Genomic DNA, 15,108 nt, shown 5'->3' with positions numbered 1-15,108 from the left:
TTGATATATGAGTAAAAAAAAAGTATATGGCCGATAAGCTTTTTTTTTTTGATAAAAGAGCTGACAGGTTCTTTTGATTGATAAATTATGGTATTAGATTATCACTAATGTCTTCTCTTATATTAGCATATAGTTGACTTTATGAAATACTTAATATGTTGACAAACAAAAAAAACTAATATAATTTGTTCAACGAAGTAGTTTATACTTTATAGTTATACTAGTTTAGATTAGGGGAGACATTGGAACAACAATTAGTATATAGAGAGTATGTACAGCAGAGTCTATATACATACCCGTATAAACAAGCCCATATATAAATATATATACATATATAAAAACAAGTTATCATATGTTAATGTGTGTATATGTATTTAGATGTATCTTGTGCTTATATATATATATGATTGATCAGAAAGATCTGATCTAAATCTGATCATTGCCTTTTGAATTTCAGACAAAACTAGACGCGTGTGTATATGTGTATTGATTGATATGTGTGCAGTGTTTTATTATTTTATGTATGTATTAATGTATATAAATCAATAAATGTGTTAGGGCAAAGAGTGAACAAAAGGGTATGAAAAAAAGGGAAGAGACGGGAGGCAACGAGACACGAGAGACGAGAGAGATACCTATGAACCACGACTTGTGTGTTTGTGTTTCACTAATTAAAAATTACTACATAAGTATAATATACCTAGTATTAAGATCACCCTTTTGCATTTGATAAAAACTACTACTAACATAAGTATAAATAAGCACACCCTTTTGTTTTATTTTTGACAACTTTGATGCTTTTGTTTCACCCGACAAATCGGCACCTTTTAGGGTTTTCATTACCTGTTTCTTCCCCAAAGACAAATCCCTTTTTTCACCCCCATTACTTTACTAACTCTCGATATAAATATTAATTACTTTGATTATAAACTAATCGATCAGTACCTTTCTTGGAAATAACGAAAACCCATCATTTTTTTTTTCTAACTCGACAAGGAAAAAAAGAATTTTCGGGAAACAAGAGGAAACCAGTGGTTGTTTGATTATTCCTCTAAAGATTTTATCTGTCGACACTAACCCTAATTTTCAATTAAACAAATGTTTTATTTTATTTGGCATCCAAATGGTGTTGTCCAAGTAAGAACTATGTATGATACTAATTAATACGTACTAAGTATATATTAATTAGTTTTTAACTTTAATTTGGTCGGAGAGTTGGCTTTATTTTATAAGGAATACATATAAAAAAAAGGAATACGTATTTATACAGAGAAAAGTCTAAGTTATATTCGTCTTACTAAATATTGGTTTAAAAAATACATATTATAATTATTTGGGACTATTAAATTTTATGATATTTTCTGATTGTATACGTAGCTGCTTAATCTATTAACAAAATACATCAAAAAACCTCCAAACAATCTAACTTCCACAGAAGAAAGTTTGGAGAGAAACAAGATCGTTTGTCCAAGGTTATTTCAATCTCCCAGCTTCTCCCTAAGCCATAGACGAGTGTACAGCTATATACAAACTCCTTCTAGTTTGCCTAATCAATGAAATCATCATTTATTTAGTTTGACGGTAAAGTGAAGTGAATAACGTCTAATTATATCATCTGTACACTTGATATGGCTCAGTCTATTTAGAGTGTACTGTGTTTCTGTCATACGTACTCAGTGCTCAACATTACTGAGACTAAGATTACTAGTTTTTTCACATTTGTGACTTGATTAGGGAGTTGTTGACGAAATTCATGATACTATATATATTATCCCATATACAACGATTATTAAAGTCAACTCGAAAGTAAACAGCTGATCCTTATCTGGTTTAGAGATTTTTAATTTTGGGACGCTTACGGAATAACGTTTTTTTTTTTTTTGGGTGTATTCGCCATATAGAAATTATGAGTTTTCAACTAAATTAACATCAATTAATTGGATTCGAGTGAACTGATAAATTTCTCTACTTTTTCATGTAGTAGAGTTGACTTATTTTGTTTCATTTCTCGAATCTAATTTAACACATATATACCTTCAATTCAAAAGATCTTTTTTTCTTTCTCATTCATCCGGAATTGACTTTCATTTTTTATTAGATTATACGTTTACATTAGGGGTTATTTTCATTTTTGACTAAATGGCTGGTAAAAGCTACAATGTTCCATGTTAATCGAAAACTTTATAAAAGAAGATGACTAAAGCATAGGCTTGTAAGACAAAGAGGACGGTCTCATATATATATTATCATCAGGACTATATATATAAATTAATTACTAAAATAAATAGAAAAAGAAGAGAGCATGAGAAAGTGGAATCTCTCAAAAGATCGAAGAGACATATTAACAACTCTCTCGTCCAAAGTATATTATTAAGCCGCTTGGGTCCAAATAAGACCATTTCCACAAATTTTAAGTTCTCTTTATAACTATGACGTGACTAATTTAATCGGGCGATTTCAATTTATTAGTTAATAAAACTCACCTAACATTAAAACTTATCATAATGTCGTATATATAATATAGAACCTCCACGAAATTTAAAATACATTTGAATCATCAGTGGATACATATAGATATCAGATCTTAATATAGTAGTGGATCGACTACTTGAATCAAATAAAAATAAATATAATAAAAGAGACAAAATGGGATTATATATGTCAAAACGATACACCTAAGATTTGAGTTTGGGAAAAAAATAATATAGATATTAGTAGGTTAAACACAAAAGATTAGGTTGTCTCTTTGTTTGAGCTTCCCAAGAAACAAAAAGACACACATCCCAAGAATCCTCCGCCGTGGTCGACAATCTTCGCCGGAGCCATCGTCCTCCTCCGTCATCTGCTAAATCATAAATTTTTTGCCCTAACACCAAAAAATATCGATCCTTTTTCTCTATATATTATATTTAAATTTTAGGTTTTTTTCCCTCTTCTTTGGATCATTTCCAAGATGAAACGGAGAAGAGGAGACGACTTTGCCACCCAAGAAACAAAGAATTGTTAAGGAACTGAAGATTATAACCTTCTGAAGGATAATGGAGCCTAAGAAGAAGCTTAGCTTGAGACAAAGCAAAGCTTCCAATAGGAACGTTAACGAAACCAAATCTCTTCATCATCTCTTCCCAAATCTCAAACCTCCGATGTCTTTGCTTTCTCTCCCTCGCTTCCGCCGCCACAACATCAAAAATCTCCTTACCGAACCACCGTTGCTCTAGGGTTAGTCTCTCTCGGCTATTTGGCGGCAAAGTCGCTTCCAACGAATCAAAGATCGCCACGTAATGATCCACGGCCTCGGAGAATCTATTCAAGAACGAGTGATCTCCATGATTCGCTTCTCTCTCAGCCATTGTCACGATTCTAGGTTTTAAGCTCTTGATCACTGATAAAAAGTGACCGATCATGTCTCCATCGTCGTTAAAGAACTTGTGGAGGAAGTGAACACAATTGACGGCAATGGTCTCTCCTTGTACGAAGGAGAGAGCTAACAATCGGATCTGTAGCAAGAGCCCAGCGATATCTTCTTCTACGATCACTAGCGTGTGAAACTGGAATTGGAGACCTAGAGAGTTAGCAAACCGGGTTAACCTGTCTCCGGTTCGGTTTAATCCGGTTAAGTCTCGACCGCATCCGGTTATGCGGAGAGATGGAGGTGGACTGTTAGGGTTTGATGACCTCTCTGCTAGGGCTTGCATCAATGGAGGCCATTGAAGTCCTTGTGATATATCTAAATCAAGTATGTGTAGAGCTCCGTTATCGTTTGTCTCCGTCGCGTCGAGGATCGCTTGGTTCGCCGTTAAATGACCGAACCGGATAAACGGCGTTAGTTGGTTGAGCCAAAGATAGTAACAAGACTCGAAATCAGAATTGTTGTTCTTGGTCCGAAACAAGAACTGTTCTTTGCACACACTGCTCGTGAACACCGTGGAGTTGTTGTTACCCATCGTCATTTCGTTCGCTTTACACGTGGCAACCGTTTCAGCCGTAGGATCTTGTTCTTGTTGTAGACGGTTGATCCGTACGGACAAGGCTTTCGTGAAGAGATGGACGAGCCGCTCGGTAGAGTCGCCGTAAGGAGAAGAGTTGAGGGAGAGGACTGAGAGTAAGTTCTGAGCGGCGGTGAAGTTTGACTGGGAGACGAAATCAGCAGCAGTGAAAAGTAGACGACGGAGGTGATGGGAGGCGGAGGTTGAGGCGGAGGAGGAGGAAGAGGCCAGCTGACAAAAAGGAGGAGGATTCTCAGTGGTGGTGGTGGCGGTGGCATCTTCGGAGGAGGAGCTAGACGATTTGAAAGAAGTAAGCATTTGAAAAGATAGCAAAAGAAAAGATGCTTTTGGCTCAAATGATTCGTTTCCTCTCCCGATCAAATGAGTCTTTTTCAATGGTAATAATAAATATTATTTCCACTTTACCTGAAGGTATATTGCTTTTATTATTTTAATGTTATATATAATCCACACTAGCTATGGCATGTGTACACACATATATATATAACACATAATTTATGGATAGAGATGAAGATGGACCGACCAAGCAATTCAAGGGTCCATGAGAATCCTCAAGCTCGTTTAAGGGTTAATTATAGTATATTTTTAAAAAAGTTTACTACTATCCTACGTAGCTTAATATTTTTTTTTTTTTTTGTATTTGATGAATAGCTTTTAGAAGAATTTTTGTATTTTGGTTCACAAACTCTCCAGTAAAGATATCTGAGCTGATTTTTAGAAAAAGGTTACATAGTCAAAAAAGAAAAAAATCATTGCATAATATTCTAATATATTATCATCTCATTATCTAAATTGAGACCGTTTTGGTTTCAAATTCGGTTAATATGTTTAGGCATCCTCTTCTCTTTATTTATGTATTTGCAGCCAAGGAATCTTTCATTTGTTCGTGGACGTGCACTAAATAAAACAAATCAGTTACTGTATTTTCCCACAAACAATAAATATTAAATTGTAAGAAAAAATTTCACCAGTTCTACATCAGTCGTATAATATATATTCTGCATTCACACGTCTTCGTCGACAGTATATTATTATATATATTTTATAATTTTGTGCGGTGGATCGTGGGAGATGGCCCACTATGCTTATTGATTTATATATGGGGTTTGCAGGAATTATGCTCATAGGTTCCAATATTAGATGCGTAAATTGGGAATTCTCGTTGAGATTCTGATGCCGAGGATGCCAATTTACGAGATTTATAAAGAAATCTTTAGACAATAATTTTGCTTAACAAATAAAATAAGACAAACTAATACTAGTAGAGTATTCGATGAAGGAATCTGAAAATCTCGGGATGTACAAAAAAAAAAAGAAGAAAGAGAAGTAGCTTTGCTTGCAAAATCGAAAAAGCTAAACCCGAAATTGCTAATTATTACACATTGAATTTACCAAAGTGGTAATGCTGCAAAAAGATCTCTCCTTCACTTGAACCCTTCAAGTGAAAGGATTCTCTCTTTCTCTCTGTCTCTCTCTCTCTTGAACTCACTATATTGTGTATGGGAGTACCTTTAATTTTCAAGATTAGAGCATCTCTTGCACTCACAATTAAAGCATCTTTAATTGGATTGGAGACTCTTTATTGCTCTCAGTTTCTCGTTTCTTCTTGTACTATAGATACGAAGCATCTTATCGCATGATTAATCCATTTACATACATTTTTAATATAAAATCTTACGTACATACTTCCATCAACGAGAAAGATGCTTTCAATTTTCAAGATTTTAAACCGTTTGGTGAGTCCTTTCTTTGGGGTTCATGTAACCGTTTGGTGAGTTGTTCAATAAGTACGTGAATTTATATCCATTGATAAATTTTGTTTATAGCTCTACAATGAAATTTTCATTCCCCTAATTTGCTATATACACGAGTTTTTAATTAGTAGTATATCATTTCTTTGTCGTTTATAACTCATTCGCCGACATATACACTATCATATTAAAGCTCGAATTATAACACAAGATCAATTCTTAAGTTGTATGTTTATGTGCATTGAATTCGATGGGGAATTATATATTATAAAGGTTTGAGAAATCTCAAGTTGGATCCAAGTCAAATCAACTTAAAAGACGACAATTATATAAGTAATGAAGATAAATACTAGTTTCAACATTAAATGAATAATAATTAGGAGAGCCGGTAGAAGAGAGTAGTCGTCGATCGAAAAGGACAAAGGAGATGGATGTGCCCTTTAGCCTGGATAACACATAGCGATCCCATACGTATTTGTTTGCACTAAAAACTAAGGCACTTTTCTTTTTTGACAAGTCCTTTCGATCGATTATGATATTTGTAATTTGACTAAACAAAACCATCAAATCATTCCACGTTAATCAATTTTTAACCATCAATAATAATTTTTTAACGTAACATGTAGTAAATGATAGTATATATAAAGAAATGAATAAAAAGAAAGAAAGAAAAAAAGAAAAGAAAAGAGAAGAAGCACGCAACGAAATAAATGAAGGAAGGGAGAGGGCAGGAAGTTTAACCCAAAAGATTGGACGAAAGGCTGACACACTTTTTTGCCTTTCTCACTTTGGTCTCTTTATTTTCTTTTTATTTTTTCAATATACGATTATATATATATATATATCTCTTATACTATTATTTTATTTTAATGTTTTGTTATAATTTCGTGTTTATTTTTTTTGCTGATACGTTGGATGGGACATATTGGAATGAGACCTTTCCTTCCTACCCTCCCCCTCCTCTGCCATTTCTATAATTATTATCACTCGTACGAACATTCTTTCTGTTCCTAATCAGTGATTTTTTTTTTCGACTTTAAACAATTAGCGTTGAGAAAGATGCTTGTCAGTTTGTTTTATTTCTCAACAAACCATCCCTAACCATTTGGTCAAATTTACTAGAAGGCAAAAACCTTGAACATCTGCAATGAGTTTACAAAACTTATCATTTAATAAAAAAGGTAAAAGATGCTGAAATAATTGTTTGTGTTAGCTCGAAGTTGAGATGTATATGTGATATATCTCTATATGGTTATATATATTTAATAAAGCTTATAAGATCAAAGCGAGCAGTAGAAGTAGTATACGTGAATCTGTGTAGCACATGAAAGGCACGTGCACGTCAAGATCCTTGTCAGCTCCAACTCTCAACTCTTACATAATCAATATGTCCCTAGCCTATTTGGCTATTTGCATATAGTTTCCCGGCAGATTGTTTGTTTTTTTCCTTCTTCTTTCTTTTTGTTTTTCTCTTTATAGCAGATCACGCTATTGTGTTTATATCCATTTATTTCATACACGATAATCTCATGCAATTCCTGTGTAATTTTATCTCTCTCTTGTCACATCTTCAATTTCAAACAATTTTTGTATATATGAATATGATTGACCCTTGAATTATATCACAGTGTGAATATGATGTTACGAGGTTTTCAGCTTTTGTGTTAGTTTGTGATCATACTCTAGGCCCAATTTGAATCGGGCCGATATCATCATTACGTGTAAATTTTTGTTTTAATTTTTTTGATCAACAACATACAATATAAGAATGAAAGTCTTAATCACCAGAACTATTACGAAGTTACGAATTCTTGTCAATTACTAAAAAAAATATTTTGTAGTAACTGAAATCACATGCTTAAAATGAAAAATTTAGTTATGTCAAGCTAAAGAAGTACTAAAAATCATGTTTTTAGTTCTTTTAGTAAAGGAAAATGATGTTTTAGTTATGATAATAATCTTTATAAATACTATATTTTACTATATATTATTGGCGCACATTTGGTTTTTTTTCTTCCTGATATCAATGTAAAATTCATACCATTTTGTGAGCATTTTCGTTAATTAACCATGTACTTTAAATTTCTTTGTCATGAGAAACATTACTAGCATGCATTGAACCGCTAAAAAGGAACCTATGCCAGCCATAGATGCTTCCAAAGATGACTCTGCAATTGCGGATCTCCGAGCCGTTCTTCAGCATATTGGAGCCGTTGTAGGAGGTCCGATGTTTCCAAATATCGACCTTTACGTGGTATCCCGTTCGGAGTGAAACCCAAAAAAATCAACCTCTAAACATACTCCTTAATCAAAAGAAATAGAAGAAAAGAAAAGTGAAATGTATACTACTAACATGGATAAATTAACCAATCGGTTAGAAAAAGAAAAAAAACTTAGGGAATTAACATACATACATCTCAAATCATGTACAGTTTAAGAACTTGAATTAAATAATTAAAAGACCCAAAAAAACATAAAGTTAATCTGTTCGGTTACAAATTGGTCTCAACAAAAGAAAAACCAAACTCTTTTTTTTGTTTGTCTGTTTTGTTAAATAAATTAAAAGTCTCAAAGAAAAAATTAGGCTCCGGCGTAAGGGTTAATCTTAGGTTTGCCCTTCACGAGACCACATTGGAGGCTTGACTCCGGCAAGTTGTATTCGTCCCGAAGAGATTTTTCCGGCGACAAGACGCTAACGTAGAGTTGCTGTCCCAAGTAACGTCTCTCTGAATTCTCCGATCTAATGTTCCACATTCCACAATTGTCAAATGTGAGCAAAATTGCTGCCCAACACTTGGGGAAGACCTGGACTGTGTGTCGGCTCACTGCATCTAGAAGGTTGTAGTTCTTTCTCTTCTCTGGTGTCCATGTCCCTGGCTCAACCCTTTTGTACGATGAAAGATATTAAAATTAGGGTTTAGAAATTGGTTACTTAGCTTGTAGTGCGAGAAGAGTATGTAAAGTGTTACTTACGCTACAGCGAAGAAGGAATAACCGTCCAAGTGCCAAGATTGGACACTCTTCTCGTGGTTCTCGAACACGACTTCGATAAAGGTGCGGTGAGTGATGTTAAGAACATTGGGTTCAATCTTGATAGTCTTGATCTGATCGGGATTAGGGTTGTCCGAGATGCTGTCGTACTTGAAAACCTTATCAGTAACGCCGAAGTACTCAGCGAGCTTGAGAGGTGTCTCGGGGTCTGTGTGCGAGACCCCGCTCAATGCGTATCTAAGCTTGCCATCGACCTTTCCCTGAGTGTTCACGAGCTTGATGGTGCGAGTGATGTTAATCTTTCCGTAGTGGTACGAGCCTTGTGGGTTAGGTCTAGCGGCGCTGGCTGTCAAGTTCCACCTGAAAGAACGGAATTGGTTCAAAGACCAAGCCCAGCCAACGGGGGCTGCGGGTAACTGAGAAGAGGCAGGACCTTTGCCTCCTTCGTATAGGAGCAACCCTGTGGTTGTCAAAGGCTTCTTCAAGAACCTTGTGGAAGCAACCATGTAGTAATCTTTAGGTTCCTGGTTTGCCGTGACGATCACACCGAAGCACTGACCGACATGGATGTCAAGTGAGTCATAGTCGTTTTGTAGAACGTGTGAGCCTTCCATCTCGACAAGCTTCATTTTGTGGTTCTGGATCCTGAAGTTGAGAGATGCCTTGAGACCCACGTTGCAGATCCGGACTCTGTATGTTTTTCCTGGCTTCAAGGTGAAAAGAGGCTTGTCAGACCCATCGGTTTTCCCGGATTTACCGTTGATGAGAATACCATCTGGACGACCAAGAGTGCGACCACTGTCGAGGAACTTCTTGAGCTGAGTGTGGCTTTTGGTGTACCAGTCGTTGATAAGGACAGTGTAATCATCTTCAGGGTCAGCGTAAGGGACCGGGATCAAGAGACGGCTGTTAACACGAAGGCCACCAAAGGCACCAGCGGCACGATGCATGGCTGTGGTCGGGTAGTAGAAGTAGCTACCGATCTGATCCTTTGGCTGGAAATGGTATGTGAAGTTCTGACCCGGAGGGATCGGACACATTGTTCCAGCTGTTCCATCTTGCCATGAGTTCTTCCTATGCTGGATTCCGTTCCTATATGTAGATTTTGCCAATCAGAAGCTATTTGTAGCGATTTTAATTGAACCGATTATATAATGAATAGTATACAAGTATTAGAATGGTCAGAAAGTGAAGGTCGTGGTCTATATTATACGTACCAGGTTAGGAGGAAAGGCTCGTCGAGGTTGTTGAAGACATTAACGATGATGTTGTTGTTGGACGTTGAGTTGATGTTAGGACCAGGGAATTGACCGTTAATGAGGATGACTTGTTGTGGAACTCCGAGGGGAGATGCGGTTCCGTACGTCACGTTCCACACGTGGTGAAAGTAAGGGTCCTCTGCTTGGACCATCATGACGGTCGCCGTGGCCACGCAAAGGCACACGGCCAAGAGTTTAACCCCTCCCTTCATTAATAATAAACTTTATTACTAGTAAAGTTTCTGATTTTTTTCTTTTCAAATGTTGGAAAAAAAGATGGGGTTGTTTTTTTTTTTTTTTTTTTTCTTTTTTGGTTTTATAATGTTTTTGTAAGGGTTTAAATTTCGATTTTTTTCCTTCAAATGTTAAATGACGTTTTTATAGTTTAATCGAATAAACAGTTTCCGATTTTCCTCGTTTCTTTAGGTCCCTTTCATTACGCTCTTCCTGTCGTCCATATTAGGAATATTCAATTTGACCTCTCGCTATTTTTGGTGCAAATTTTTCTTAGAATTGGTTTTTTTCTTTTCCAAGCTTGTTCTTTCAGAATAATTCTAATTTTGGACAATATTTGTGAGCCTATTCATTCATATACGTGAGTTATTAGTTTATTTTATTACTAACTTATGAGACTAAAATTAATTTCCTATGTGAATCAATTTTGGTTATGATTTGATGGCAAATCAAATTTGACCCAGATGACTAATAGTAAAATACTAGTCAAACAATCGAATAGAAGAAAAAAAAAACTGTCATAAAGTATGGGTTTGGAAGATTAATGACGACGTTTCAGCTTTCTTCTATTAATATATATTTTGACTCTTATATTGTAACTCTTTACAAACATGAAGACATGAGTCATGAGATGTTGAATGATAAAAGAACAATAACAAAAAAACGTTAAAAGTGATCTGAGTCGAGAGAGGGTCGAGGGTCGATACGCGCGAAAACTGGCCTGATGCATACCGCGATGCGAGAAATTTTTTTGCCTCGAGTAACTTTCGAAAATGACCGAATTGATTGCAATGTTTTGTGACCGAAACTAATGAAATACATCAATGAAGGGTTCTGGATGTCTATTTTGCATCAAATCTGTTCACGGAACTCCGGCTAGTCCATGGTCATATGATTTTGGTAAAAATCAAAATAAATACTTAGAGTGCTCAGAATATTTGAAAATTTACCAGAAAATCAGTTTTAGTATGCTTATGATGCATGCAAAAAATCAGAAAAAAATTCCAAGTATTTTTTTTTTTGGCACCAGTGACTCCTCAGACATTTCAATGTCTCCTCGTGCCGGACCAAGAAAATCGCTAAGAGCTATATAGGGGGGTGGGTGTTGGTGGAAGTCTGGGCAGACCGAGGTACCCCTACTCGGTTCTGGACATTGGTAGCGATCGAGGGTTTGGTTCCGGATATACATCCGAGGGATGTCCGACTGGCCGGTCGCCTGCATCGACCACTACAAGAAAACAAGCAATTAGCGACTGCACTATTAGTCACTATTTAGTCGCTAAACGGTATATTACGACTAAATAGTGACTAAAACTAATAGTCGTAAATCGAGAGTCGCTAAAATAAATAGTCGTAAAATTAGTCGCCAAATAGCGACTACATTACGACTATTTTGCATAGTCGTAAATTTAGTCGTAATGTAGTCACTAAATTTAGCGACTACGCTACGACTATTTTGCGACTACACAAAATAGTCATAATATAGTCACTAAATTTAGTGACTAATTGACGACTAATTTAAAAAATATTGTATTTATACAGCAATTTATATATACTATTTTAATATATATATATATATATATTAATTATTTTTAAACATATATAAGTTATTGAATAACGGTTTGTTTTTGGAATGAATTGATGTTAAAAATAAATACTATATTTATTATTATGAAACCATGATATTAAAAAAACTGTATTACAAAATAAAACTAAAAACATAATTAAATATAAGAATACATCATACTACTAAAAAAGAAAGTAAATATTGGAGGTATCTTGGGGTAATGCAGAAACATCAAGGAGGTTACTTTGCTTTCCCATATGAGAAGTCTTTTGCTTTTGAGATGAATGTTAAAGATTTTGACCTGAAGCAAACTGCAGAGACGAGACAAGGAGAAAGGAAGCTGAGCTGATGGAAGCATCTCTTAAGGAACTTAAGGCGAGGGAGAATGAGCTCAGGTTGCTTAATGACACCATCAGAGAGAAATCAGCTGAACTGGAGAAAAAAGAAGTTTGCTTACATATACCTAAACTGGATTTAACAAACACAAACGAGGGAGAATGAGCTCAGGCTGCTTACATACCTTGAAGCGAGGGAGAATGAGCTCAGGTTGCTAACATATACCTCCTAAACTGGATTCAACAAACCCAAACAACTTTGAGTCTATATGGTCACATGAATTCTCTTATGAACTGGATTCTCTTGGACTTAGCTCAAGCAAATATACCTTAGCCTTGGAGCCAACATGAGAAGGACGGAATATAAATTGCCTATTCAGGTTACTGACTTGAATAGTGTCCATGTCAATCTGTAACACAAGGGAATCCAAACTGTTAGATGCGAAAATTGATCTTTGTAGATTCTTGACAGGTTGAATACAACGAAGGGTGCTGCATTGGTTTAAACATGAGAGCCCTATGATAAACGGAAGAAAATAGTTTGGTCCTCATCCTGACGCGAATGCTCTTCCACGTTAAGCCTTATAAGTTAAAAAAACGCCCATAAGAGCTCATAGAAATCTGGGTAACTGTTTGCAAAAAAGGCAGTGTTTTACCCTACTTACAGTTCTTCTCTATGCAATGGTACAGACAGGAACTGCAGGAGGACTTTAAATAGTAGATCATCCTACAATTAAATATAGAGAAGATATAATAGAGATCTACTGTATGGTGTTAAACTAAAGCCCCAAAAACGAATGACAGATACAGAAGGATAAACTAAAACCTCATGCATGAACAACCGGACGAAGGATGTGGAAAAGACAACACTCTTCTTGGTAAGAACCTCCACCAAAGGCTTGTTGACCTTATCCGCTCATACTTTCCATCTCCATTGACCTAAATAAGAACTAGTTTGAGTAAGTAACATCGCTGATGTAGTTGCAAACAAAAACCATAGTTATATAATCAACAATGTTAAAAAAAATCTCATGACCCACAATATTAAGACATCTGACCTTGGCTTGGCTTGATTGTGAATTTTAGTCTTTGAAGAGAATGAGAGCTGAGGAACGGCGATTGAGGAAGGAGGAGAAGAAGATTGTGAATGTTAGTCATCACACCTCCATTAGAATTCGTCACATCACCAACCAACTCACACAGCTCCCCATCGTTTCTCACCGCAAGCTGAAAGTGAAGTGACACAATCATAGTCTTCTTGTTATCCCTCTCTGTGTTTCCAGTCAATTCCATAACTTACACAGATCTAATTTACAAAAAAAAAAAAAAAAACCCCTTTCAAATTAGGGTTTTATGAAACCCCGTTCAAATTAGGGTTTTATGAATTTGAAGGTCAAAATAACTGAGAGAGAAGGGGTAATTACCTCGGCGGCTAGCTAAATCCAAGCTACGACACCAACACGTTCGGCGTACTCGTCCTTCTTACGAAATCGAGCTAATCGGCCAATGGGGAACAGGAGACCGGCTGTACTGCTTTTTAGTTGTCGCCTTCTTAGCAAGGCGAGATCCAATCATCGCCGATCTCGAACCCACCAGCAACAAGCTCGCTCATAGTCGGAATTTCAAAGGGTGAATTTGGATTCTGTGAGAGAGAGAGAGAGAGAGAGAGAGAGAGAGAGATGAATTACGGCAGAAGAAGAAGCACAAAAATAGAAAAGGCTTTGAAGAATTTTAGGCCCATATTTCATTTTCCCTCTATATTATAAATCTTTCAATGTAAATTTTAGATTATTTTCAATTTTGAAGTATGAGTATAAAGTTCAAGGTTTAGAGTTTATAACATGGTTTGGGATTTAAGTTTTAGAAATTTGGAACTAGAAAATTATATATATATATATATATATTGAATTGTTGGTTAAAGATTTAAATTTATAAGTTAGTAGGTTTTTTAAAACTTATTTTTTGTAAAGAAAATATGTAAATAGTTTTAAATATTAGTTTTATGGTTTATGAATTAATTTCTATGATCAAGAATTTAAAGTTCAAGATTTAGAGTTTATGATTTAGGTTTTGGAGTTTGGTTAATGGTTTTGGGTATAGGGTTTAGGGTTAAGATTTAAGATTTGTGATAGATTAATTTTCTTATAAGTTCTAAAGCTTGGTTTATGTATATATAATAATAATTATGTTTTAGTTTTATGGTTTATGAATTAATTTCTAAGATTAAAAATTGAAAGTTAAAAATTTAGAGTTTATGATTTAAGTTTTGGAGTTTGGTTAAAGTTTAAAACTAAATTTTAAATTTTTTAATTTTCTTAAATAGCGACTGATATGCAACTTTTTACCAACCTTTACCTTGAGTCACATATTAGTCGCTAAATTGGTGACTATTTAGTGACTACTTGTTCTGGTATGCGATATAGTCATAAAATAGTCGCTAAATTGGTGACTATTTGTTTCGATATGCAATATAGTCATAAAATAGTCGCTAAATTACGACTAATATACCGACTATTATATGTAGTCACAAAAAGGCGACTAATATACGACCAAATATTTATAGTCGTAAAATAGTCACCCAATAGTCATTAGATAGTCACCAAAAATAACGACTACATATGTAGTCACCAATTGTAGTCGTAAAAACCATGTTTTCTTGTAGTGGACGCCGAAAAATTTTCCGGCGACTTTTCCGGCGACCGGTTTTTCGGATTTTTTCGGAATATCTAGACGAAAGATGGTGATTGGCAGAGGAGAATGGGCGTGTCATGCATGGGCGGACATGGATTCTCCGAGGCCGAAGGGTGGCGGTATATACGTAGGTCGCACGTATTACCGAGATGTCCCCATGGGCATCGTTTCCACCCTCGCCTAGCTGGCTTGTCGTGCTTCGGTGGATAAGCATGGATCCGGCTAGGCTGTTCCGAGGAAAGCAAGATCCACCTTGCAGTTAGGGATTGTCGA

At 35.6% G+C, this 15,108-nt stretch overlaps 2 protein-coding genes, 1 long non-coding RNA gene and 1 pseudogene across 17 annotated transcripts in view; 1 reads left to right on the top strand and 3 right to left on the bottom strand.

Annotated features, from left to right (window-relative positions):
* LOC104778406 (protein neprosin) overlaps positions 1 to 15,108 on the top strand; it is a 648,080-nt gene that overhangs the window by 478,447 nt on the left and 154,525 nt on the right. The window lies entirely within an intron of this gene.
* LOC104779376 (scarecrow-like protein 18 pseudogene) lies at positions 2,636 to 4,724 on the bottom strand (annotated as a pseudogene). Its single transcript, XR_015595544.1, has one exon. The product of XR_015595544.1 is annotated as a scarecrow-like protein 18 pseudogene (transcript).
* On the bottom strand, positions 8,133 to 10,403 carry LOC104778429 (L-ascorbate oxidase homolog). Its single transcript, XM_010502873.2, has 3 exons — positions 9,967 to 10,403; positions 8,732 to 9,841; positions 8,133 to 8,642 (listed from the first exon to the last, which is right to left on the bottom strand). Exons 1-3 carry the CDS (start codon positions 10,218 to 10,220, stop codon positions 8,339 to 8,341), a joined length of 1,668 nt encoding a protein of 555 aa, XP_010501175.2. The 5' UTR covers positions 10,221 to 10,403; the 3' UTR covers positions 8,133 to 8,338.
* LOC147947915 (uncharacterized) lies at positions 11,905 to 13,966 on the bottom strand. Of its 14 annotated transcripts, none has more exons than XR_015595553.1 (7): positions 13,569 to 13,966; positions 13,203 to 13,450; positions 12,971 to 13,083; positions 12,810 to 12,871; positions 12,474 to 12,725; positions 12,330 to 12,378; positions 11,905 to 12,241 (listed from the first exon to the last, which is right to left on the bottom strand). It is a non-coding gene; the product is annotated as an uncharacterized LOC147947915 (long non-coding RNA). The 14 variants fall into 14 exon arrangements; XR_015595556.1 differs by having other exon boundaries at positions 11,905 to 12,236; positions 13,569 to 13,953; XR_015595555.1 differs by having other exon boundaries at positions 13,203 to 13,371; positions 13,569 to 13,885.

The sequence above is a fragment of the Camelina sativa genome, chromosome 3, assembly GCF_030686135.1.
Source record: "Camelina sativa cultivar CO46 ecotype springtype chromosome 3, ASM3068613v1".
Classification (NCBI taxonomy): domain Eukaryota; kingdom Viridiplantae; phylum Streptophyta; class Magnoliopsida; order Brassicales; family Brassicaceae; genus Camelina; species Camelina sativa.
Note: the sequence above shows the minus strand (reverse complement) of the source record. Positions and strands in the feature narration are given on the sequence as shown.

Excerpts from the sequence above, each read along its gene's own strand:
- LOC104778429 (XM_010502873.2), bottom strand. The coding sequence starts at position 10,220 with ATGAAGGGAGGGGTTAAACTCTTGGCCGTGTGCCTTTGCGTGGCCACG. Across the intron at positions 9,842-9,966 it reads GAGCCTTTCCTCCTAACCTG|GAACGGAATCCAGCATAGGA; the intron begins GTACGTATAATA and ends ATCTACATATAG. Across the intron at positions 8,643-8,731 it reads TATTCCTTCTTCGCTGTAGC|GGTTGAGCCAGGGACATGGA; the intron begins GTAAGTAACACT and ends ATCGTACAAAAG.